We start from the raw sequence: 27830 nt of genomic DNA, 5'->3' as shown, positions 1-27830 counted from the left end.
AGCCCTTCGTTGCAGAGCTAGCTTTTGAACAACCTCCACTTTGGCCTTCTTTGCTGGTCTATCAACATTCCCCCCCGACCCTCTTCAGTGGGAAGATGGATCTATTCGCATCCTCTTTCTCCTCCTCATCATCCACCGAGGTAATGACCTAGGCAGGAATAGATACTTTTGGGGCCAGTAGAATCTAGCTAAGAGGAGCCACCGAAAGGGGTATAATAGTAGTCATGGACCCTAAAGTCACCTTAACAATGGCATCCACCTCGTTAACCAGAAGGGTAGCCATCATGGCGGGCTGCCTAGAACCAAAAGCCTTAATCCTCCGACTAGGCCTGGCTAGCGCACAAGCCACCTCAATTCCTACTTCCACTTCACCAAGTAAGTCATTGCGAATGGCCATCTGTTGAGTATTCAAACCTTCTGCAAAAAAGAAAACAAATTGATTAGATGCATGAAGCAAACCAAAAGTACATAGAATTATTAAACAAGTAAAAGACTTTGGTCTGGACTCAACTGTTGACTCCGTTGTACTAAGGGTCTCCCTGTGCAAATAGTGCTATATCCTCTCGATCCAAGAAACTCCCATATTGGAAGAATCCCAAGTAGCTCATTAAAATGAAAGGATCTACCCCAGTGCACTGTGATGGAAGAAAGAAGTGGTTTAGACTTTCTGCGATCTTGTCTACCCTATCCAGATAATAGGTGACCAGATACCTAAGATGATCTAGCTTCAGAAAGTAAGGGTCAAAGACCCCCTGATCGTTATTAGCTAGCTCTTTCAGACCTAGAGCGTGAACAAGGTGGAAAGGGGACTTATGTGTTTTGAATGTGCTAGCACCAAGGGCACCTCTATTTGGGAAGATGGCGTTGAAGTGAAATTCCAACTCTTCCACTTTGTTCACGGGATCGAGATGGGCCCTCGCACAGTCAACCAACTAACACTGGTCCTTCTTGATGGCTTTTTTCACCGTCGTGGCCATAACCTCGGCCACAACCTTTCTGATGATAGCGTGGTTAGAGCAAAGTTTGTAATTATCAGGGGCATTTGATGCTTTGTGAGGAGTGATTAAGCCTACTCACCAAAGATTCATGGTAGTCACCAAGCCCTCCACTTTCAAGGCCTTTGGAGTAGTGGTGCTACACAATTTTACCCTTTCACTCAGGAAAGGGGTCATTGTAGGATGGGGAGGTTCATCTATGGAGACAAAAATAAATCATTAGATTAGATTCTATCAATACCAAGGAACACCTAAAAGAAGGAAAATGGGAAAATGCTATCACTTACCCACAATACAGAAGTCCAACATCAGAGTTGGATGCCTCTTCAACGGGAATATTCTAGACGCGAATAACCAGTACTCTTGGAAGTCATGGGTATGCCTGCATGAACTGACAGTGCATTTAACATCTAAACGCTTCTTCAACAAGTAAAATCCCACCTTGGACATGTTCCTTCACATGGGGTTTGACTCCACCTTATAAAAGAAAATGATTTCCTCAAGCAAGGGGTCCTCCACGTTCTTATTCTTACAAAAGATGAACCATCCTGCCAATAATTTATACACTTGGAGAATGAATTAGAATGGTGCTAGTCCTACCTTCGTGCAAAAATGCACAAAGTAGATCCAAAGATAAAGGTGCGCTCCGAATTCGACGTGCGCTCAGCTCTAGGACCCAAATACATTCACACAATAACATGGAATGCATATTTCAATAAAAGTTCTAGAATAGGCCATGAATACTCCTAAGCTCCGCGTTCTCCTTATAAGACCACAATAACATGAAGTTGCAGAATTTGTTCTAGTACTGATCCATCTCCTAGTGAGAGGAATTAGCCGTGACAGTTAGCCTTGCTCCTCCAACATCCCAAGCCGACTCCTTCGCAGAATCTGCAAGCATTTCCTCTGTAAATCTGTCTGCTTTAGACATGGGGGTAACTGGAATAAAAGAAAGAAAAACCAAGCAATTAGCACCCAACACTAATAGACATGGTAAGGGTACGGGAGAGTCCTCCCATATAACTACTTAGTGAGGTCTCCGCCTGACCCAACATCCAAAAGTATGTCCCCTAGAGAACTTCACTTCTAGGTAGCAAGATTTGGAACACAAAAAGATAGAATTTATAATAAAGATCATCCATCACCATAAAGGGGTATGGATGGTAAAACAAAATTTTCATAAGGACATTAAATCACTAATGCAGATTGAGATTGCTAAGCTAAGCTATCCTAATCAACATCAGAACTCTACAAAAATAGGGAATCACACACCTGAATTTCTCATAAATCCTACAACTACACAATTTGGCTACCTATCGGTTTCATTAAGCCACACCAATTACAGACAAAAAATTAAAAATGCCAAGCAAAATGAAGAACTTACATGTCAGAGATGAAGGTTCTGAGACAGGAATTCGAACGTCTTATTTTGGGTGAATCGATGGTACGACAACATGGATTTGGTCAAGGCACTAAAGTCTCGTCTGAAATGCATGAGCTCGCCTAAGTAGTTTGTCGACATCTGCTTGGTAACCCCGAGACCTTGGTAGCTCTGATGGATTAATGTTGAGATTTGGGGGTGATGTGCCTGTGTTTATTGTTAAGCGAATGTGAAAAAGAATACAAAATGCATCGTCAATGTACTCGGACATTCACCAGAATTAGATTTTGAGAAATTTTCTTCTCTCAAATAATTTTCCTTCTCAGGGAAATTTGAACTCAAAAACTCAAGGTGGAAAATTGGTGAATGATTAATTTCTCTTATATTTATATATCAGAGGTGATGATTCACGTGCACCTTAATCCTGCAATCCAAATTTGAGTCCGGAAAGTACAACACATATCTAATAGCTTGGGAATACGAAAGAATTATTACATTTAATGCCTTATGCGGAGTCGAGGCCAACTAATGGTTAAACGTGCCTAAAAAATCTCGCTAACATAAACTAGCCATCAACCCACATCCCCGAATTCCACGTGACTTTCTGAGTCGCTTGGTGTGCACGGACCAAGGAGCTGTCGAGACGTGTTTTCAGTTCTAAACAGATGAAAGGGCCCCAAGCTTTGGCAACTTATTGCTTTGGAATTTCAAAGGAGCTTTTGAGTTCCCAACTCTGCATCCATAAATGAATCTGAAGGCTTCGGGGTAAATGTTATTTGGGTTCTGGAATTGTGACTTGATTCCACGTGACTTTCTGAGTCGCTTGGTGTGCATGGACTAAGGAGCTCTCGACACATGTTTTCAGTTCCAAACAGATGAAAGGGCCCCAAGCTTTGGCAACTTATTGCTTTGGAATTTCAAAGGAGCTTTTGAGTTCCCAACTCTGCATCCATAAATGAATCTGAAGGCTTCGGGGTAAATGTTATTTGGGTTCTGAAATTGTGACTTGTATAATTCCAAAGCCTAATACAAGCTAGGTCGGCCCAAACCTGGCCCCAATGATTAAGTCAAGCTGTGATTCCAATTCGTACATAAGCGTAACTCGCAAACCTACTAAGGTCGAACTCCCTTGGTTCGGAGAAGACCATTTGGCCCAGAAGCGAAGAATCTGCGAAGATAAGTTCGAATACCTTCATGAGCTGATCCAAACATGGGTAATCGAAGAGTCGCCTAGATATAGCACCTGGACATCCCCTTTCTCGGAACCCTCTAGACACGGGGCCCTACATTGTCAGAGTTTTTCCCCTACATCAGACTGACAGAGTGCGTGCACTACTAAAAGAAGGCCACCTTTTTATCCTATGCTATCTTTTGATATTCTCGATACGTATGCAGCTTCGCACGACACCTGACATCCTCAAATAGTCCCCACTTGTACGAACAAGTCTCACCTCGTGAATTGGGCCTCACTCAAGTGACCCAAACTCAAGGACTATTGTAATTTACCCAATTAGATGGCCTAATTGATTCCTAGAAATCCTATCGAGTTCGGGTATGCTCGTACATGGTTCTCTCCTATAAATACAGCATGATCCTTTCATGCAAAAGGTTGGAAATCGAATTCTTGAGAGAAGAATTGAGAATCAGTGTTCTTTAACTATGACATAAATACTTGTATAAAATACTTTGAAACTTTTCTAGTTCAATACTATTGACTTGTGGACTAGAATTTATTAACACTCGAACTACGTAAAAATTTGAATTCTTATTCTCTAATTTGACTTTTTTTCTTAAGTTTATTTATTTTATAATTAATTTTCAAAAATCTAATTGTAATATATATAGCTTTAAAACATTTGTTTCTTATCATATCTTTTCCGTAACATATAGTAGTCAAATTATATTTCATATTAGTCTTCTTCTTATTTTCAAAAGCATCATCAAAAAGTACACAGCTTTTCTAGTGTACATTTTTTTTCTAAATCTCATTTCATGACAAATATATGTGGACACCTTAATTTCTCTTCCTAGACTTTAACACCAATGAAAGAAGAATATATAGCTAAGCTATATATTGACTAACTTATTATAACTACATTGATTATGGGTCCATAAATATTAATATTAATTTGGAGGAGGTGAAGAAGACAAGTGAAATATATATATATATATATATATATATAAAAAGTTTCATACAAATAAGTGTATATATGTATTGACTAATTAACCATTTTTATGGTCCAATATGGACCCCCACTTGATACACAAGACAATGACAAACCTCCAAATATTAATCAAGAATCACAATTTGTTTCATATTCACACAACCATGGATGACATTTAATGGATTTTTCTTAATTTTCTCCATCCTTTTTTGTCCACTTTTAACACCTTAGACGCCCAACAAATCTAATCTAACCTTTCTATATCATGCCTCTAGTGAAGAGACCATGCTCCTTGGTCTAAAATTAATTCTATCCAAATTCAAGTCCCACAAATCTATACCTATACAAGCCAAGAAATAAAAAACCTAGTTTTTGTCAAGGATTTTTATGTTCATCACTTTTATTTCATTTTATTTGTTATATATATAAATAATATTTATTTAAAAGGGCAATAACATAATTGCTTATACGTGTCTCTAATTAAGAGACCATACTCGTTAATCTAAAGCTAGATCCAAATCAAAATCTTACAAATCTACCTATGTTTCTAAAGGAGGGATTTACTTGTGTTCACTTTGTTTTTGCTTTCAAAAGGGCAAAAGCATATTGCTTAAGCGTGTCTCTATATTCCGTTATGGCCAATATTATGGGCCATGCAAATCTCAAGAAAAACAGTACGACAACTATATATATATATATATATATTTATATAAGTTATAATAATAAACTCACGTAAGGGTTTGGTATTAAAAATGGCAATGAAGTATTATAACTTCCAAACAAAGAAGTTACAATTAACAAGTGAATACATATATTTATATATACTAGCAAAAACTACGTGCGAGGCACGTATATTAAATTTTATGCTAGTTTTTTTCTATGTCATTTGAAAGTGATACAATAAAAAATTAAAGAAAAAACATTATTAGTTATTAGGTGAGATTATTTGAATAAAGAACAATAAATAATCACGTAAAAATCAAAAATAATTATTTGAATAAAGAATTCAATATACACATTTATATATATGAATCTCATTAATCAAAAAGAATTATTAAATATATGAACAATAATTTATCACACTATATGTTTCCCAATAAAGAAATCCACCTCCTCATAGTCAAAAATAAACAATACATGTAATACAGATCTTTGTAATGAAGTACCTAAAAGAAACAAAACTTCAGTTAGCATAATCGGAAAAGGTTTAAGTGAACTAAATAATGACTAAGAAGATCTAAATTACAAAATGAAAATAACATGTCTATATGAGTATGATTCTATTGCTATATGAGCATAAGAGAAAATAGATAAACTTATAAACATATAAATATACTTAATATTAATTTTGACAAAGAAACAATTCAATTATAAACAATTCTAAATATCAGCTTGACAATTTCAACACACTAATTACTCATTAAATAACCATAATGTATACATCATGATAATTTTATTTTATTTGATATCAAATGATAGAGATTATTGAGGTTTTCAGTCATGGAAAACACACTATGATCAAAAAGTAATGCTCATTAATTGTATATTTCAAAGAAACCCTAATTTCCATGAATGTCCCTAATACTATATAAACAATAAAGTTGTAAATTAAAAAAAAAAAAAAGTAGCAAAATTTCTTTTAATATAAGAAATAGAACAAATTGAAGATTTATACAATACTGGAATTTGAACTCTTAGAAACCATTAGTGAAGGGGCGAAACTCGTTAGATCTCCTAATTGAACACTACCTTAAAAAAAATAAATGATGTGGAGGTTTTTTTATGTGATACTATTTCGATATGTTTTTTTAAAACACCATAAATTGTAAAACAAGCCTAACAGTTGCTTAATGTTTCCTTAGCTTTAACGTGGCACCCACTTCTTAGATTGGCTTTTTTATCTTGTATATTTATGTATCTTTGAGATTTAACGGAAAAGGCTCTATTGCCTTGAGATTTAAACCACGTTTGATTTTCTTATTATTTACAGGGTCGACATGCTTTGGTCTATGATATAAATACAACAAATGAGACTTGGGAGTGGGTTGACCTTAAGGAGGTAACAATTGTGTTTTAAAATCTTGGTTCCTGAAGAATGTTTCAAGATACAAGTATGATGGGTTTTTTATATTATAGACGATTTGTTCCAAAACATAATAGAACTAACCAATTTAGGTTAATGATCTGGCTTCTGATACGTCCATATTAAAGATGATTAGGGGTGTGCGGTTCTGTAAATGCTATGAAATAATTTTGTAGTTAGTCTGTGAATATTGCAATGAAAGTGTTGGTTTGACCTGGCAATTTTGTGGTTACAACTTACAAGAATTCTTGACAAAGTTGTTAAATAGTAAACCAATATAAAACTTGTTTTACTCTGTTGAATAATATGAAAGATAATTCATTTTTTCACCATGTTTAAAAATAAATACAAATTTGATGAGCATATTACTTTTTTTTTTTTAATTGAGAGTCTCAGAGTATCAAATCCCGGGTTGTTTTTTTTTTAAATGTGTTGTGATTCTCGAATATTTAGCATCAAATATCAGTTCAAATATTAATGAAATTTGTTTTATTATTATTTTATTATATATAAATAATATTTTATTATTTTATTAAATAAAAATTAAAAGTCACCTAAATATCAGTTCAAATATTAATGAGATTTGTTTTATTATTATTTTATTATATATAAATAATATTTAATTATTTTATTAAATCAAAATTAAAAGTCACCCATAAATTTCTCAAAAACCAAGAATTTTAGTTATATAAGCACACTTTATATAGAATAGATATATAAACTTGCTTATATTGGTTATTAACTCGGATTAGGGTTTGAATATATATTGATGCATATAGACGTATAAATATATAAATGGCTTTGTCAACAATAGCAGGCACATTCTCAGCAAAAAAAGAAAAAAAAAATTAAAACAATAGCAGTCACATAGTTTATATTATATATAGTTATTAATATTATATATATATAACTGTTTAAGATAATAAACAGTTGACCAAATTACATCTTTACCGACCAAATGATTATAAATTAACCTCTCTCTTACAAATTAGAATAATAGTATATTTCTTGATCGATCAAAGAACGAAATTTTAGGTCATTCTCACATGTTAGATTCTCTCTTAAGTCAATTATAATATATATAATCTAATATAATTAAGTAGTCGTGTACAAACTTTCTTGAAGGAAGTAGGAGTAGTATATACTGATCATTATATAATTTTTCAGAAACATTTTTAAAGAAATTTTGATATAATATTTTCTTTGGAAATTTCAGTGATTCCACCACGTGATCAACCTGATAAAGTAGCCGTTATAGATTATTATACCTACAAATTAATTAATAACTAAAACTAATTATTAGTTATGGTTACAAATTTTGTCTTTCGAAAAATTAGATTTGAGAAGCTAGTTGTTTCACCAGAAAGGGAGTTACGGGAAGTTTGGTGACCTTCCGGACATCCTTTTTGACTGCTTGTCATCAATCCAGAACGCATGTTCAGAAAGCTTGTACATGTTTGGATGGACCATTCTGGATTGTCCGTACCGAATGCTTGTTTACTTATGAAGAGCGTGTTGCTGGAGCTGACGTGGAGACTTAAAATGCGATGTTAGTTAAGTCGGTTAGCGCCGATATAAGCCTATTTATTGTTGTCACCCTTGTAATCCAAAATCATTAGTTGAGAGAGAGCTTGAGAGAGAAATTTGTTGTGTAAGGTTATATATATATAGAGAGAGAGAGAATGAGAGAGAGTTGTAAACAACAGAGAGAAAGTTCGTCATGTAATTTCTATCAGAGTTTGTAACTTTCGAAGCAATTATCAATAAAGATATGGTTGCTGCTGTTCCAACTAAGATGTAGAGCATTGCACATGGCTCAAACTCGTTAAATCCTGGTGTTATCTTTTCCTTGTTTTACTACTTTAATTCATTATCTGGTTCTTTTGTTTATCTGTTAGTATAATTCTTGAATACGTGTTTGTTGATCTGGTGTTTTTTATCGTTAAACATTGATTGATTCACAACAAATTAGCTTCAGAGCAAGGTTCACATTTATGGCTACCACAAAATACGATGTGGAAAAATTTACCGGTGCGGATGACTTTGGGCTATAGAGAATGAAGAAGAGAGCCCTGCTAGTCCACCGAAGATTGTATAAAGCGTTGCTTAGAGAAAAAGGCTCTTCATGAGACTGTTGTTAAATTTATAATCACTACGCAAGTATACGCAATCAAGTAGTAAACTCACACAGGTGAGGTCGAACCACAGGGAATTGGACTAATTACTACTAAATTATACTATTGATTCTATCTGGTAAAAGAATACTTTTATGAATTAAATAAGACAATTCAGAAAATTAAAAATAACAAAGGAAGATTAATCAAGATAAGAAAATAGGGAGACGAATCCTGTTGTTAAGTTACCAATGTTAATGTTTAAATGCTATCCTTCTCTTGAAGTGAATGACAGATTATAAATTAACCTAGCTCTTTTCAGATCTTCTAGGTTCTAAATCTCATGCTCTCTAATTAATCTCTTAATTAAACTAACATGAAATCAGCATTAAGCAATAATCTAAATGTCACATAGGCTATGTAAATACTTTCGTTTCACATCAAAACCTAGACTATCCAATTTTAGCATTCTCAATTCTCACTTTTCAGATTTCGAATTGAGATCATAAAACATGTAAAAGGTGATCAATCTTGCACATGGAAATTAAACACAAATATGAATAGTATTCACAATCAAGATGGAGGAATGGCAATTAATCATTAACTAGGAAAAACTTAAACAACATTCATCATTCTCCCTAAATAGGAGTTTAGTTCAAAACGTCCATAATCAAATCCATAATTAATATTGAAACAGAAAATAGCATAGAAAAATTAAAGAGAAGAGAAAGAACTAGTTGAAGCAATTGATCCGGGTCGCCACAAGCCGCTCTTCTAGCCTCCTCCTTTGTTTCTAGGGTTCCAATTCTGAATAATCCCTAATTTTCACGAAACCTTGCTATTTAAACCAATTCTCATCTTTAAAATTCGTGAAATTACGAAACTGCCCAAAAATCCCGTCACTGGGTGCCCGTCGCGACTGGCAAAGCCCCAGTCGCGACGGGGTTAAGCAGATAAGTCTCAAAATTCTCTCTGCCTGTTCCAGTCGCGACTGGCAAAGCCTCAGTCGCGACTGGGGTGCAGTTCGAGTTCTTGGGGATGTCTCTGCCAAGTCCCGTCGCGACTGGCAAATTCCTAGTCGCGACTGGAACTGGCAGCGACACAAATTTTGGATTTTCTTCTCGATTCTTTCGCCATTTCGCCTCAATTCTTGTACATACTTTCTTTAAATGCCCGAGGACCTGAAACAAGAGAATCAAGCGTAATATAGCCCTAAAACTAGAAACAACGAGTGAAAACTAACCGAAATATGACCCGAATCTTAGACTAATTTTAGCCTAACAAATTTCCCCAAACTAGACTCTTACTCGCCCTCGAGTAAGATAAAAAGAAACTCAATACTAACTACTAACTACTAACTACGCTATCAGATAATCATAATACTACTGCCTCATGTGTTGTTCTCTTCCATTGCACAAACTAGAATTTCAATTCTACCAACTCTAACAATTAATTTAGATGCTCAGTTTATAACACTATGTACAACTGCAAAAATTTATTCAAATGTGAAACATTGTTATAAAAGCTTTACTCTTTCCAACAGTTCCACAGCCCGATAACTCATAAGCTTGCATACTTACCTTTCTCCACTAATGTTGACAGTATTCTTTGGAATCATTAGGTCTTTTGAAGGCTTTAGGTAGTATGGCTCAGATATTCAGGGGTAGGCTAAAGACAATTTTTGGCTCAAGATATCATAAGCACACAAACAGAACTCACAAGCTTCTTACTTTTTCTTTTTTTTCTAAGATCCCATAATATTCCTGAATTTACCAAGATTGATAGAAGACATCTCTATTATTTTTCAACATCACTGAATTTTTTTCTTTTCACACATATTTTTACTTTTTATTGTGTTTTTCTTTTCATCATATTTCATTTTTTTTTTCAGTGACATTGAATTACACAATTTTCCTCTTCTCAATCTTACAAGTTTTTCTCACTCTCACTATTCCCTCACACTAAATGTTTCTCCTCCCCCAAACTAATTATGTAGCTTATGATATCATGGATAACATGGTGAAGAAAAATTAATAGTGTGGTTGCAATTTTTCAAATCGATGGGTTAAAAACATAACGGGTTTAGGCTCAAAAGGTTAACTAGGGATACACCTTATTACGGTAGGCTTGAAAGGCTCAAACTATCCAACAAATGCCTAAATCATATTCCAATTGAACACTATCAAGGATTTCGTCTCAAAAGAATAAACATGCAAGTTCTAAGCTATCTTGTTAATCTTACCACAAACTATCGTAAAACAATTATAACAATTTTCACAGATTGAGTATTTACAGATAAACACAGGTTTCTAAGCATCCAAACTAATCCAAAGAGTTAGCAGAATCAAGCACACAGTTATTTTACAATTTTAGATCACATCACACTAATCAGCAGTATACAACTATCGTCAAGCTTATTGCCATTCCTTAACTAAAACAAAAAAAACTAAAACAGATAATTAAAATGCAGAAATTAAAGTGCAGAATTTAAAAATTTTAAGTCTCTCCCCCCAAACTAAATATGACATTGTCCCCAATGTGCTATTATACTCAAGGTGAGAAGGACTTACCTGAACCCCCATCAGAAGGGGTTGGGCGGACCCTTTTCATCCAAAAGAGCCCTCGTACTAAATGAAGAAAATTTACCACCAATCGTGTTGATTTCAGAGTTTCGCACAAGAGTAAGCTCACCTTCAGAACTACCACACATCAATCTTTTCCAATGACGCCGAATCGTTCGAAGTCGCTCTTTAGGCTTTGCTTTCTTCTTATCAGCTTTAACAAAAGAACCCTTCACCATCTCAATCTTGCAACAGGTAGGAATGTCGGTTGGGGCAAAAACATTAAAATTGACCTCTTCATCTTGCACTCTCAACTTTAACTCTCCCTTTTGAACATCTATTAATGCTCGGCCCGTGGCTAAGAATGGTCTTCCCAAAATAATGGGAATAGTTGAATCTTCCTCCATATCAAGAATTAGGAAATCAGCAGGGAAGATAAACTTACCAACCTTCACCAGTACATCTTCAATTATCCCACGAGGATGAGTCAAAGAACGATCTGCCAGTTGTAAAGTCACTGTTGTGGGCTTTGCTTTTCCCAATCCTAGCCTTTTGAAGACAGACAATGGCATTAGATTAATGCTTGCTCCCAGATCACATAGAGCTTTAGTTTCCACCGAACCCCCTATAGAGCATGGAATATTGAAACTACCCGGATCTTTAAGCTTGGGCGGTAGTTTCTTTTGCAAAATGGCGCTACACTCCTCAGTTAATGCCACTGTTTCATAGTCCTCCAATTTTCTCTTCTTAGACAATATCTCCTTCATGAACTTCACATAACGGGGCATTTGTTCCAAAGCTTCAGCAAAAGGAATGTTGATGTGTAGTCTTTTAAAGACTTCTAAGAATTTGGTGAACTGCTTGTCTAGACTTGACTTTCTAAGTCTCTGGGGATAGGGTATTTTCACATGGTGATCAATGCTAATTGGTGGAGACTGTTGTGGTTGTGCTGGGCTATCAGTAGCCTTCTCTGCTGTTGGTGTTGTTTGATCTTTAATCTCTTCATCCACTGGTTGTATCATCTCAGGCCCATCATATTTCTTTCCACTCCTTAAGGAAATTGCTTTACATTGCTCTTTTCCTTTTGCATCATTAGTGCTAGGCGAATTTCCTTGAGCTTGTTTTTCCACTTGAGTAGCCAATTGTTCCATTTGAGTTTCTAGAGTTTTAATAGAGGCTCTAGTTTCCATCATGAATTGGAGCAATAAATCAGCTTGGATAGTGGAGCCTCCACTAGAACTTTGTTGTTGCAGCTGTTGTTGGTTTTGTTGGGGCTGGTTTCTCTGCTGGTAGAACCCCTGTTGGTTGTGCCCATAATTATTGTTTTGGGAATAGTTTCCAATGGCTTTTGCTTGATCCATTGGCAAATCATCCACATCTGCCTGACACTCAGAAAAGTGATGGGGACCTCCACATATCTCACAAACCACTTGAGCTTGTTTGGCTTGCACTGCGATCAGCTTTGTTAGGGCCTCAACCTGAGCTGTCAGCTTTGTAATGGCATCCACCTCTAGCACACCAGCTACCTTCTTAGTTTGACTCCTTTCAGTTGGCCACTGCTGATTGTTTAGAGCCATCTCCTCCAATAGATCATAAGCCTCATTAGCACTCTTTCTCATAAAGGCTCCACCAGCTGCTGCATCTATCAGGGTTCTAGTGTTACCAACCAACCCGTTATAGAAATTATGAACCAGCATCCACTTCTCAATACCATGATGAGGACACTTTCTGATTAAGTCCTTGAACCTCTCCCAAGACTCATAGAGAGACTCATTCTCTTGTTGACAGAAATTGTTGATCTCTCCTCGCAGCTTAGCAGACTTTGCTGGGGGAAAGAACTTAGACAGAAATTTAGTTGCTAAGTCTGTCCATGTTGCTATGGAATTTGGTGGCAAGGAGATTAACCAGCTCTTGGCTCTTTCTCTAAGTGAGAATGGAAACAGTCTCAAACGAATGGCATCATCACTAACTCCATTAACTTTAAAAGTCTCACAAAGTTCCATGAAGTTCGAGAGATGCAGATTAGGATCTTCAGAAGGGAGGCCGCCAAACTAAACTGAAGACTGCACCATTTGAAGTATGGCAGGTTTGATCTCAAAGTTATTCGCATCCACTGCCGGTGGCCTGATACATGACTGCACTCCCGTCAGAGTAGGGAGAACGTAATCTCTCAAGCTACGGCCATTAGCTTGGTCTTCCACGACACCACCATTATTGCCGTTATTTGCAGCATTCACATTCACATTAGCAGCCATGATTTCTGTTGTTTCAGCAGTTGCTGAAACTCCTTCTTGCCTCTTGTTCCTTCGGTTTCTCCTACAAGTTTTCTCAATTTCAGGGTCGATGGGTAGTATAACTGCTTGCCCTTGGCGGCGCATGCACTCAAAATACCTGAAATAGATAAGAACAATTTTTATTTTTTTTTTTTTTTGCAAGAGAAAGGTTAGAAAAGCAGCAAGAGAAAATATACCAAAGTAGAAGTTAGTATAATTTTGTGTAATATTAATCTTTAAACAATTCCCCGGCAACGGCGCCAAAAACTTGTTGTTAAATTTATAATCACTACGCAAGTATACGCAATCAAGTAGTAAACTCACACAGGTGAGGTCGAACCACAGGGAATTGGACTAATTACTACTAAATTATACTATTGATTCTATCTGGTAAAAGAATACTTTTATGAATTAAATAAGACAATTCAGAAAATTAAAAATAACAAAGGAAGATTAATCAAGATAAGAAAATAGGGAGACGAATCCTGTTGTTAAGTTACCAATGTTAATGTTTAAATGCTATCCTTCTCTTGAAGTGAATGACAGATTATAAATTAACCTAGCTCTTTTCAGATCTTCTAGGTTCTAAATCTCATGCTCTCTAATTAATCTCTTAATTAAACTAACATGAAATCAGCATTAAGCAATAATCTAAATGTCACATAGGCTATGTAAATACTTTCGTTTCACATCAAAACCTAGACTATCCAATTTTAGCATTCTCAATTCTCACTTTTCAGATTTCGAATTGAGATCATAAAACATGTAAAAGGTGATCAATCTTGCACATGGAAATTAAACACAAATATGAATAGTATTCACAATCAAGATGGAGGAATGGCAATTAATCATTAACTAGGAAAAACTTAAACAACATTCATCATTCTCCCTAAATAGGAGTTTAGTTCAAAACGTCCATAATCAAATCCATAATTAATATTGAAACAGAAAATAGCATAGAAAAATTAAAGAGAAGAGAAAGAACTAGTTGAAGCAATTGATCCGGGTCGCCACAAGCCGCTCTTCTAGCCTCCTCCTTTGTTTCTAGGGTTCCAATTCTGAATAATCCCTAATTTTCACGAAACCTTGCTATTTAAACCAATTCTCATCTTTAAAATTCGTGAAATTACGAAACTGCCCAAAAATCCCGTCACTGGGTGCCCGTCGCGACTGGCAAAGCCCCAGTCGCGACTGGGTTAAGCAGTTTAGTCTCAAAATTCTCTCTGCCTGTTCCAGTCGCGACTGGCAAAGCCTCAGTCGCGACTGGGGTGCAGTTCGAGTTCTTGGGGATGTCTCTGCCAAGTCCCGTCGCGACTGGCAAATTCCTAGTCGCGGCCCAGGCCAGCGGCGACACAAATTTTGGATTTTCTTCTCGATTCTTTCGCCATTTCGCCTCAATTCTTGTACATACTTTCTTTAAATGCCCGAGGACCTGAAACAAGAGAATCAAGCGTAATATAGCCCTAAAACTAGAAACAACGAGTGAAAACTAACCGAAATATGACCCGAATCTTAGACTAATTTTAGCCTAACAGAGACAATGTCTGAAAAGACAAGAAAGAGATTCTTGCAAAGCTTATAGTGTAATCATATTGAATATTGGAGATAAGGTTCTGAGGAAGATCACCAAAGAAACCACGGCGGCTGGGATTTGGGAAGAGCTTACCAGCTATGCACAAGCAATGAAAAGCAGAGACAGGAAGTAATGTAATAGAGTTATGTTGGAGGAGATGTATTCCTCAAAAAGAATCACACTTGGGATTTATTACCAATGCCATAAGATGGTAAGGTCATCGGCTGCAAATTGGTGTACAAATAGAAAGAAGGAATTTCGAGTGTACAAGAGGCATGATATAAAACAAGGTTGGTTGCTAGAAGGTTCTCTCAAATGAAGGGGTCGACTGCAATGAGGTAATTTCTCCTCTTGTTAAGCATATATCAATAAGATTTCTGTTGGCACTTGTGGTTTGCCAAGATCTTGAGTTAGAATAATTAGATATAAAAACTTCTTTTCTGTACGGAAATCTAGAAGAAAGAATTCTAATGAAATAAGCTGAAGGATTTGAGGAGGTTGGAAAGGTACACGTGGTGTGTTTGTTAAGAAATTCCTTGTACGATTTGAAACAATCTCCTAGACAATGAAATAGGAGATCCGGTGATTATATGACCAAGATAGGTTTAAAGAGAAGTAATTTTGATCCCTGCATATATTTTAGAGAGAGAAATAGAGATACGCTATATTTGTTCTATATGTAGATGACATTCTGATTGCCAGTAAGAGTATGCCAGAGATTAAACACTTAAAACTCCAACTGAAGAAGGAGTTTAAAATGAATGATTTGGGTCCAACAAGTAGAATCTTAGGCATGGATATAGACGAAAAATGAGAAAGAGGCTATTGTACCTAAATAAAAAAGGTACATTAAAAAGGTTTTGGATACCTTTGAAATGAGTAACTCAAAGGCCGAAAGCACTCCACTTGCGCAACACTTCAAATTGAGTGCTACTCAGATGCTTTAAGATAAAAGTTTTGTATGCTAGTGCAGTATGCTCCATTATGTATATCATGCAGTTAGCAAGGTGAGTAAATTCATGGGAAACCTTGGAAAAGAGCATTGGGAGGCTCTAAAGTGGATCTTGATGTACTTGAAGGGATCTGCTGAAAAATGATTTATGTTTGACATGAATAAACAGAGTGAAGACTTGAATGTTATCAATGGTTATGTGGACTCTGATTATGAAGGGTGTATTGATACAAGAAAGTCGTGAACTGGCTATGTGTTTAACATGTGTGGTACAATAATTAGTTGGAAAGTAAACCTTCAACAGGTAGTGGTGCTATCGACAACTGAAGCTGAGTATATGGCCTTGGTAGAATCAAACAAGGAGGCACTTTAGTTTACTAGGTTGATGGAAGAGTTGAAACCCAACCAGAAGATTGTTACTATTCATTGATAATCAAAGTGCAATTCAATTAACCAAGAATTGTGTGCACCATGAATGTACCAAGAACATAGATATAAAGCTTCATTTTAGAACAAAAGTTGTGGAGAAAGAAGCTGTGAAGATTGCCAAAGTGTCGACTGAAGATAATCCTTCGGACATGATTAATAAGATAGTGCCCGTTAGTAAATTTGAGCATTGCCTGAAGTTGATTGGGATAGGAATTAATTGAGACCAGAAGGGGCTAGGGAATAGCACCATCGAACATTGATTTGTCAAGTAACTTCAACTTGCAACCAAGATGGAGATTTTTTGGTTATGGTTACAAGTTTCGTCTTTCAGAAAGCTATATCTAGAAAGTTAGTCGCTCTTTTGGAAAGCAGTTCTGAAAAGCTAGTTGTCCCTCCAAAAAGGAGTTACGAGAAGCTTGGTGACCTTCCGGATAAGCTATTTCTAGAAAGCTTGTGGCTAGCCGGATGGTCATTCCTAATAACTTGTCATTAGTCCAGAACGTCCTTTCGGAGTGGTTTTCGTCAATCTGGCACGTTCTGAGAGCTTGTACCCATTCGAGTCATCCTTACAGGAAGCTTGTTTACTTACAGAGAGCGTGTTCTAGAGTTGACGTGGAGACTTAAAAGGCAATGTTAGTTAAGTCAGTTACCGCTGATTAAAAGCCTATTTATAGCTATCACTTTTGTAATTCAAAATCATCAGTTGAGAGAGAGCTTGAGAGAGAAATCACTGTTGTGTAAGGTAAGATAGAGAGAGTTGTAAATAGTAGAGAGAAAGTTCGTCTTGTAATCTCTATCATAGTTTGTAATACTCTTCTAACCTTGGGAATAATTATCAATAAAGATATGACTGATGTTGTTCCAACCGAAATGTAGAGCATTGCACATGACTCAAATTTGTTAATTTTGGTGTTATCTTCTCCTTATTTTCAAGGCCGGCCCTAAGATTGGGTGGACCTTAGGAGAAAAAAAATTATTGGGTCATTTATTTAAAAAATATGTGGTATTTTTAAAAATTACTAAAATATATGTATAATTTCAAATGGAAAATATTTTTTTAGGCTCTGGGTTGGGTAGGTCCTAAGCACGGATCTAACCTGCTTTAACCCAAGCTTGACCCTACTTATTTTATTGCTTTAATTCATTATTTGGTTCTTGTGTTTATCTATTTTTATTGTTGTTGAATGCGTGTTTGATAATTGTATTCTTTTATGGTTAATTATTGATTGATTCAAAACAAACTAATTAAACCAAAAAAAAAAATGAAGAAGTTTCTTTTCAAATAAAAATTGGTGGAGTGCATGTGCTCGATCTAAATTATATTTATCTTTAGTTTTAATTATTTAATCTTTTTATGTAAAATTGATTCAAGTTTGGTTTATAATAATGACTTTGTACCCTTATTTGATTAAGAAGACAACGCTAATCTAAGCAACATTCTCAAAAGCAATTATGTACATATTATAGTACTCTAATATTGGTACTAATAATAATTACATATATAATCTGTTTACGAGTATACAATAAGCAATTTCATTTTCTATATTCTTTTGTAAAACTAGCTAGTATTGGAGGGCTCGTATGTTATTTTAAATTAAGTTATATAAAAGTGAATAATTTGATTTATATATGTAGTTGAAATTTGCTATCAATTAGGTAATATATGTATCTCCCATTTTCATAGCATCATAGATAAGTAATTTAACCTTATTATATAATGTGGTATTTAACTTCATATAAAATTTGGTCCTATTAATTAAAGGATATATTTTGCTTGCCTAATTAAGTACATTAAATCAAATTCAAGTCGTAATAATTAAGTATATTATGCTTATCCAATAAGTATATCTATCTATAGTGTGCCTATATAACCGAATTTTTGGTTTATGAGAAATTCATGGGTGATTTTTTATTTATATTAAAAATAAAATGATTTATTATTAAAAATAAAATAGTTTATGAAAAATTTGGGTCACTTTTTATTTATATATAATAAAATAAATAAAATAAATTTCATTAAATCTAAAAAAATACGATTGGGTTTTGCTGTTGTACATCTACGATTTTTCTCTTCTTCTTCTTCTCTTCTTCTCTTCTAGAATTACCATTTTCCTATAAAAACACTCATTAAAAGAAAAAATTATATTTTAACACATACAGTATAATTAAGAAGCCATAAAATTTATAATTTCGTCTTCTGTTAAATAAAAATAATAGCAACTTAAAGCATTATTATAATTATGCTGCTTTGTACATGCTGCGACAAAAAGGAATACCAATCTTATTAATTTCTCCATGTTCTAGCTATTAATGCAAACCAGAAAAAGAAAAACATTTACTAAAACCGACCAAAAGTTATTATAATTAAACCTGAGGCATTAGATGCAAAAAACAAAAAAAACAAAAACAAATCAGAGAATACATTACAACACTGTTTTTGATCACGTGCTCATAAATTAGAAGCACAATTAAATATATTAGTGAAATAGTGACTAACATCCAAATTTCAGAGTTGATGAAAAATCTGCAACTGAATGAGGTAAAGACTACTACAATATTTACTTTATAAAACTTTTGTTTCAATATCTTACTATTATTAACACCATTTGATTTGGATGTAAAAAAAATATTTTTGGATTGAGGCGGCAATAAAAATAACTGATACCGTCTAGAGTTTTTATTACATGTCATGTGACGCATGTCATAAAAAATAGATTTATACAATCGCAATGAAAAAATTAAATGTGACAAGCCATCATGCGGCCAGGAAGGATTTCCTACACCACGGTATATTACAAAAAACATATGATGTTATTGAAATTAAGTTAAAATAATAAAAAAAAAAGATACTAACAATCTTATTATGCATTTTACAGTGCTATAGCATATGTTGAACTTAATGACAATACAAAGAGCCTATCTGCTGTCATGTTTACAGATATTGTGGAAAAAATATTTTCGCGTACTGCTGCCCAACTAATGAAATATACTGCAAAGGTGTAATTTTAAAAAAATAAAATAGTTTTACATGCATTTCATAAGTTGATTTTTTTAATTAAATAAGCTATGCACACTATGTCTAATCATTTTAAATGAAAATACATCACGGTTTGCAGGAACACCGCCGCTTTGTCGACACTACCATATTTAATTTATCAATGAAAAAATAGACAATCCAGATATATGCGAACCCGGCTAGAATGAAAAGTGCAAAATACAAAAATTACACTATTGTCTCTATCGAAGCAAATGAAGATTGAAATCCACCAATGACTATCATTAGTTTTCTTATCTACAATTTTTAGACAAATGCTATCTTCAATTATCAATAATTTAGAGATTGATTTTTAATTTTCTTTTTATCTTACACCAATTTAAGTAATGTTTCTTTAAGTATTAGAACATCAATTTTTAATTTATTTTTGGATTAACTTAAGAACATATTTAAATCATCAAGCTTTCTTAAACATTAATATTTTGTATTCGGTATTCATTTTTAATTGACATTATAAACTATAATATTTAGATACACATAATAATAATCTCACCTAATAACTAATAATATATTTTTTTTAATTTTTAATTGTATAACTTTCAACTAACATAGAAAAAAACTAGCATAAAATTTAGTATACGTGCTTGCACGTAGCTTTTTGCTAGTATACATAAGTAAGTCTATAATACTAATAAGCTTCTTAAAACAATGTTTCGGTAGATTTTTTTTAATTTTTTTTAATGATTATGTATGTTTTAATTATTTAAAGTTATAAAATTTAAAAAACTTAAATAGTTTATAATATTAAAAATAATATTAAAATATTTTATTTTATGGGTGACTAATTTTTTTTTTATATGACATGGTAAATGATTGTTTGAATTTTATTTTCAATACTATAAATCTATTTAGAATTTTTTAAAAAATTTATTAATAATCTAAATAACTATTATAAAAAAAATTAAATTAAAAACTTAAATACGGAAATTAATAAGAAGCCTATCGAATTATCCATTTAACATGGGTACTATACACATTTTACCTATATTTTATACAAAATATATGGTTTCAAATGGCAGGCATGGGAATGTACTATTGCACATAAATATTAAAGAAAGTGAAAAAAAAAAGAAGAAAAGAGTTTAATTTATCAAAGTTTTAAGAGCCGGCCATAGCCAGCTTTTTTGTAAGTATAAACACATTATGGGCAACTTCCCATGCAAACTACATTAGTATTATTATAATTATTCTCTGTTCTTTGTGTCTTGCTTCGATTAGATTGATTCTCTATATCTATATACCTTTATTTTGATTCTCTCTGCTCATATTGTTGGACCTTTCATTTACACACTTTCAAAACCCATTTCACTACCCTCTTATTTCATATATATATATACTCTTTTTTAAAAGTCTTATTTTGGTCTAGATAGCAATTTAGTTTTTTTATGCTATAATTCTAAAAAGAAGTACACTTTATTTTTTTCATCCTTTCTATCAATATAATCGATTTAAGGTTGTTAAGAGTATCCATTCAAATTAATAATTTAAAAAGAGACTTTGAAGTGGTACTTGCATAACATAAAAGACATCTATATGCTATGTTATACACAGTGATTTTCTTTCCTTTTACTGTTTTTATTTATTTATTTATATGTTAATTATTATTTTGGGAAGTTTGGTTGGTGAAATTGAGTGGTAAATTTGATAAAGATATGGAGAATTTACAGGTGAAAAAAAAAAGGTACACTCTCAAGTCTCACCTTGAGGAACATCTTCTCATAGCCTAGTCTTAAGCTCATATTGTGACCAAATGATTAGCTTATTACATTTATCAAAAATTAAATAAAGAATATAACCTTACTTTCTAATTATTATATTTATGTCTCCCTTGATTTTTATTTTAAAAAATAAAATACAAAGTAAGATTTATTTAATTGGAATTAGTGTGTATAACAATGTGGACTGATGATTATTTATGCTTCACCTTTATCCTTGCTGTCTTTAACAAAATACATCATTGTTAATGGGCCACAAATTTGGTCACAATTAAATTAGTTAATTATTTAATTATAAGGGTTATATATATAAAGAAGAAGAAGATGATTTTATAACACTGAAAATGTCTTAATTAATTCCCTCTCATTTTTTTTTTCTCAACGCTCCATATTTATTTCTATATTAAATTAAAAGTAAAAAGAAGAAGAGTTATGAGAAGAAATTTGGTGCCAAAATACCGTTAAGTAAAGAGAGTGGACAGCCTCCCAACATAATCACTTCTTTAAACACTTTTATTTATTTACTACATACAACAAACAACCGTTGATTGATTGATCTAACTCTTAACAAAAACAGTAAAAAAGGATCCATAACTTTAATAAATAAATAACTTTTTTTTTTCTTATTGGAGAAATAATTGGGGATGTTTTGTATTGTAATGTAAAATAGTAGTTATCTTAATTAGTGATTTTCATTCAAACAAATCAAGGGTTAGTTTTATTTTTATATTTGTTAAGGATAAACCAATTTATGAAAAAAATAGGTATTATTCCCAAGAAAATGAATGTTTCAGTATACTTTTTATTTTTATTTTTTTTTTCTTTTGTAATTATTTAGAATATTCTATAATTTGTTGGAAAATTCTCAATAATTGCAGTATTTTTAACAATTCAAATAGTTATTTACTATGTATATAAAAATAATCACGTGTAGCAAAATATTCAAGTCATATTTTCGACATTATCAACTATTTAGACTTTTCTACTAGAACATATGTTATGAAATAAAAAACTAGATTAAAATCTTTTTTAAATAATAAAACAGTTGTACCAAAATGTATTTATATTGGGTGTATTGTAGACTTACTCGAGTGATAATTCGTGTTGATGTGTTGTGTTTAGGTCGTGTTGAGGTTTTAAGTTTATCGAAAAACTGTTGATTCGAACACAACTTGTAATACAAAAAAATTATAATACACGAACACAACTCAAATAAATTTCGTATTGTTATTGTGTCATATAAAATATTTAAATTTATTTTGAATAACTGATACAAACACAATATGTTATAAATAAAATAAGTAATTTATAGTATAAATATTTAAATTTAGTTCACAACTATAAATAAATATTTAAATTTAATTAAGTGTTAAGTAAAGTAGATAATTTTTAATTTATTCAAATAAAAAAATTAATTTAAATATATTAATAAAAATACAACAGGTGAATAATGTAAATAATATATCAAGTAGCTTCAAAAATATAATTAATTACCCACTCTTGTAATTTTCGTATTTCCTCAAACTAGGGGTGTTCATCAAACCGTTTAAACCGCTCAAACTGTCCGCACCGTAAAAAAAATGCGATTGAAATTCTTTGCGGTGCGGTCACAGTTTGAATTTTTCCTAAATCACGTGGTGCAGTGCGGTTTGCAGTTTTGAATTGTTAATATACAGTTCAAACCGCACCGCACATTATAAAAATACCAATTTTTATATTTAGTTAGGTCCAATATGTGAATGTCCAACCCAAAACCCACTAATTATTGTATTATTGAAACTTAATTTTTTTTTTCATATTTATTTTTAAGTCTTATGGTATTTTGACAAGTATTGCTCAAATTTTGTTGTATTTGTGATTGCAAACCGCAAAAACCACAAAAATCGCACCGCACCACATTATTTTTTGCGGTACGGTTTTCGCGGATTTTTAGTTTCACAATGCGGGTGCGGTTTAAGAAATTAGAAAAATAACATGTGTGAGTTGGCTTGAAAAAAAAAGATAAAAAACCGGACCACCCAAACCCAAACACCACTACCTCAAATACCTAAATATGGAGTTGTGTTCGTCAATATTGCCACCCATACTCGTAATTTAGTGATTTAAAAGTAAATGAATGAAAATCTTAGAGTGGACCCCACTAATTCACAGCTATAAAATCCAAACCTTTGTTTACGCAACAAAAGACTCTCTCTCTTCTCTAAAAGGCTCTCTCTTTCTTAGAGTTTCTCACTCTTTCTTTCTTTTGATTAATTTTTCTGCCCATTTTTTCACTTCACTAAGCCTGAGACACACACAGTCACAGACCCTTTTCAAGAGTTTTAAGCAATTGGGAGAAACAAAGAAAAGAGTTTCAAACTTATTAATACCTTTGCCTCTCTCTACCACAATGGTCGACGTCGACCGGAGAATGACCGGTCTAAACCCGGCTCACGTAGCCGGCCTCCGTCGCTTATCGGCTCGAGCCGCAGCTGCCCCAACAACCACTACAACCGCCACGGCATCGCTTCCAGTACGAAATGGCCTCCTCTCATTCTCTTCATTGGCCCAGAATGTCATAACCCATCTCCGGAATTCCGGTGTCCAGGTCCAACCGGGTCTCTCGGACGCCGAGTTCGCTCGTGCAGAAGCTGAGTTTGGCTTCGCTTTCCCACCTGATCTCCGAGCAGTCCTCTCCGCTGGGTTACCCGTCGGACCGGGTTTTCCGGACTGGCGAGCTCCCGGTGCTCGGCTCCATCTTCGGGCTTCGCTTGACCTACCCATCGCCGCGATTTCATTCCAGATAGCTCGGAATACCCTCTGGTCTAAATCGTGGGGCCCGAGACCATCCGACCCGGAAAAAGCTTTGCGGGTTGCGAGAACTGCTTTGAAGAGAGCTCCGCTTCTGATACCAATCTTCAACCATTGTTACATTCCTTGCAACCCTTCTCTTGCAGGTAATCCGATTTTCTTCGTCGATGAGAATCGTATCTTCTGTTGTGGTCTGGATCTTTCAGATTTCTTCGAACGCGAGTCTCTATTTCGGAGCTCCGAATCTTCGGATCCTCGGGTCCTCAAGAAACAAAGATCCGTGAGCGAAAAATCAGCCGGGTCGTCTACGAATTTCTCCCGGAGAAGTTTAGACACGGGGCTTTCCTCCGGTGCAAGAACACCGAGATGGGTCGAGTTTTGGAGTGACGCTGCAGTCGATCGTCGCAGGAGAAACTCGTCGTCTTCTTCTTCATCTTCGCCGGAGAGATTCTTTGATATGCCGAAGTCGGAAATTCCGAAATGGGTCGACGAATACGTGGAGCAAATAGGATCCGTTTTGAGACAAGGTGGGTGGAACGAATCGGATATAACGGAAATAATGGAGGTTTCGGCTTCTGGGTTCTTCGAAGGGGAGATGGTGTTGGTCGATAATCAGGCCGTACTCGACGCTCTACTGCTGAAAGCGGATCGGTTCTCGGATTCACTTCGAAAAGCGGGTTGGAGCTCCGAAGAGGTTTCGGATGCTCTTGGTTTTGATTTTCGACCGGAAAAGGGGAAGAAACCGGTTAAGAAACTCTCACCAGAACTCGTGGAACGAATCGGTAAACTGGCTGAATCGGTTTCTCGGTCATAGTACCACCGAACCGGCATCATTTTTTTAATTTTAATTTTTACTGAAGGCCTTGGGTTTTGCTTTTTTTTTTTTTTTCCCCTAAGGTTGAAAAATTCGGAATACATGGGGGAATGGGGTTGTACTACCACAACAGAAAAATTGTAATATTAATTAAAAAAAGAAAGAAAAACGACCAAAAGTTCAAATTTATTACAAGTAAGATAATTATAATTAATATATAATTAAATAATAAAAGTAAATTTCACTAGACTATTTCGTCTCTTTTATTATCCTTTTAAACATAGTTATGTAATTCTTTTGTTTATTATTATTTGTTAATTTTTTGCTGAAAACATTATTTATTTACAACTCATTATTCCATGTATATTACACAATATTTTCTTTTCTTATTGGGTTTAATTCCTCTTTAGTTTATTTAGTATTTGGTTTACTCAAATTACGAAAATGCCCATTACCAGAGCGCACGTGTGCACTGTTTTTTTTAACAAAAAGTCCGTTTGTGGGACCCGTGTTTGGGAAGGTGAGCACCAATCAGAAGATGCTTCTGTTGAGCTAGGTGTGGGACAGCACATCCTATTAATTCTATTCATATTACCACCGTTAAAACGATGCCGTTTAGGAAAATTCAAGAGTAATTTTTCTTTTTATTATTTGTATATATTTTTTGCAAGAGCGGTGAATTGGGAAGATAGGTTTGGCTTAGGTGGTCTGGGACTGGAGAAGGAAAAAAAGAAAAACTCTCCTTTTAAGAAAAATAAATATTTAAGTTGTAGATAGACTGAAATAGATAAAAGGATAGGGGAGTTATTATTCTTATTATTCTTATTTAATTTTCTTGGAATTTGGGAAAAGAGATAACGGGTTCCAATTTCTCCTATTGGGAAAAAGAAAAAATATACATTACATACATAATAATACATTATATTCTGACAAAAGAAGAAGAAAAATATAAACAAAAATGAATAAAAAACGTTTTTGATCTTTTGAGAGACAAAACTACGAGGTGTTATGATATGAGAGCGTGTTTTCGCTATCTTCCTTCTAATAATTTGTTTTGTTTTTGTTTTTCTTGTTTTTTGAAAACAAGATGAAAAGGAAAGGAAAGAGTGTTTTTGTATTTGGTATATATTATATGCACATACGGATTATTATTATTATTATTATTATTATTACTATTATTACATACATGAATGTGATATTGTAGTTTGTGGAAAAATGGGAGGGTAGTTTGGGAAATAGGGAGCACGTGATTTGGGGCCCAGTTATTTTTGGGTCCGTACATAGACATGAGATGGGATAGTTTGGGGTTGGGAAGAAGGGCTTTCATGGCAACTACCTTATTTTTAATATATATTTTTAAAAATGCTATAAAGAGAGAAAGATGAATAGTTAATGCCATTTTTATTTTCTTTCTGTACACATTAGGGGAAGCATCAAATGCACGCGCCCACATATCGTTGTGCGTGAATAAGTTGTACGGATAATGCAGTAACAAATTTAAGTCTTTTTATTTATTTTTTTTTAAAAAAAAATTGTATCACTAATTAATTATGGTTTTTTTTTTTTCAATTTTGTATCACTAATTAATAACAGTGAGTTCTCTATGATTTAATAAACTTCATTAAAGTCTAGAAAAAATAAAATGATTTTTTATTTATATACAAAATGAATTTATTGACAATTTGAAGAGGTAATTATATTAATCTAGTTAAGTTTATAAGATAAATAAATAATATAAAATAGTGATATCTTAGTTCTTTTTATGTATAAATTGAGTTCACTATCTTCGTTGAGTTTTAAATATGCATTTGCCATTTGGTATGTATTTTGTGCTTGGAAGTAATTTTTATTATTTGAAAAAAACAATTGTCGTTTATATAATTATATATATTTATAATCATACGTTATTTAATTAGAGTTATGCACACCAATTATTAACATTTTTTTCATGACTCGCAAGTGCAATTTATAAAAATTGTGCTAACTCATATATTAGTTTGTGACTTTTCTTTTTATTGTTTGAGAAACAATTTATGACAATATAAATTTATGTTACCTTTTTTTTTTCCTCGACAATATAAATCCATGCCATTTGAGTATTTGACTATATATGATATGAATGAGGTACAGAAAAAAAAATCTGTAACATAAATTTATTTTTTAAAAATACATTATTTTACTTTTTTCTTTTAAAAAAAATATGTTTATATATCATGGACAGTGCAAGCCTTTTTATGTATTTTTTTTTTTAAAAAGAAAGTTTAATAAAAAAATGAATGAATTGAAAATATTGTAGTAATAATATATATTTTTTATAAATTACACAAAACATAAAATTTATTCAATTACAAAATATTGAAGTAATACTTAGATGTGAAGAATCGATTAGTAATAAGTATTCATCACAAGACAAGCTTAATTATATTAATTACGTTCGATGTATTTAAAATTATAATCTATACGAAACAACGATTGATTGTTTACTAGTTTATTGTAATAATACATAATCATAGTAAAATTAAGACTCCCCCTAGAAAGAAAAATATCAAAACATGTTTTAAAAGCAAAAGTTAATATAATCGAAGTACACGTACGTGGTATTAATTTTCTACGTACTTTAATAATGCATGTTATATACGTTACATGATAATATATATTATTAAAATAATTCCATATCATTTATTATACTGAAATAATATGACCTTGACTAGCTATAAAATGAAGTAACCCTATAATCTTATCTTTTATTTATTATATATTGTGGAAGAAGCAAATTAGTTGTGGTGGCTTTTGGATGCAAATATCTTCATAATAATAAATAAAATCAATTATTATTGTACTTTTGAGTTTTATTCCTTTCAAAAAAGAAAAGAAATTATTATAATTATTTACTATTTTTTAGAAAGTAGGAAATTAATGAAAGAAAGAAA

At 33.3% G+C, this 27830-nt stretch overlaps 1 protein-coding gene and 1 non-coding gene across 2 annotated transcripts; both read left to right on the top strand.

The window, feature by feature from the left end:
* Positions 1-13006: 13006 nt before the first annotated feature.
* On the top strand, positions 13007-13113 carry LOC133037558 (small nucleolar RNA R71). The gene has a single exon (XR_009687648.1). It is a non-coding gene; the product is annotated as a small nucleolar RNA R71 (small nucleolar RNA).
* Positions 13114-23470: 10357 nt separating this feature from the next.
* Positions 23471-25090, top strand: LOC115714956 (uncharacterized). Its single transcript, XM_030643719.2, has one exon. The coding sequence runs from the start codon at positions 23686-23688 to the stop codon at positions 24898-24900; it is 1215 nt and encodes a 404-aa protein (XP_030499579.2). The 5' UTR covers positions 23471-23685; the 3' UTR covers positions 24901-25090.
* Positions 25091-27830: the final 2740 nt, after the last annotated feature.

The sequence above is a fragment of the Cannabis sativa genome, chromosome 4, assembly GCF_029168945.1.
Source record: "Cannabis sativa cultivar Pink pepper isolate KNU-18-1 chromosome 4, ASM2916894v1, whole genome shotgun sequence".
In the NCBI taxonomy this organism is placed as follows: Eukaryota; Viridiplantae; Streptophyta; class Magnoliopsida; order Rosales; family Cannabaceae; genus Cannabis; species Cannabis sativa.
Note: the sequence above shows the minus strand (reverse complement) of the source record. Positions and strands in the feature narration are given on the sequence as shown.

What these genes read in the sequence shown, in the direction of transcription:
- LOC115714956 (XM_030643719.2), top strand. Translation starts at nt 23,686, where the DNA reads ATGGTCGACGTCGACCGGAGAATGACCGGTCTAAACCCGGCTCACGTA.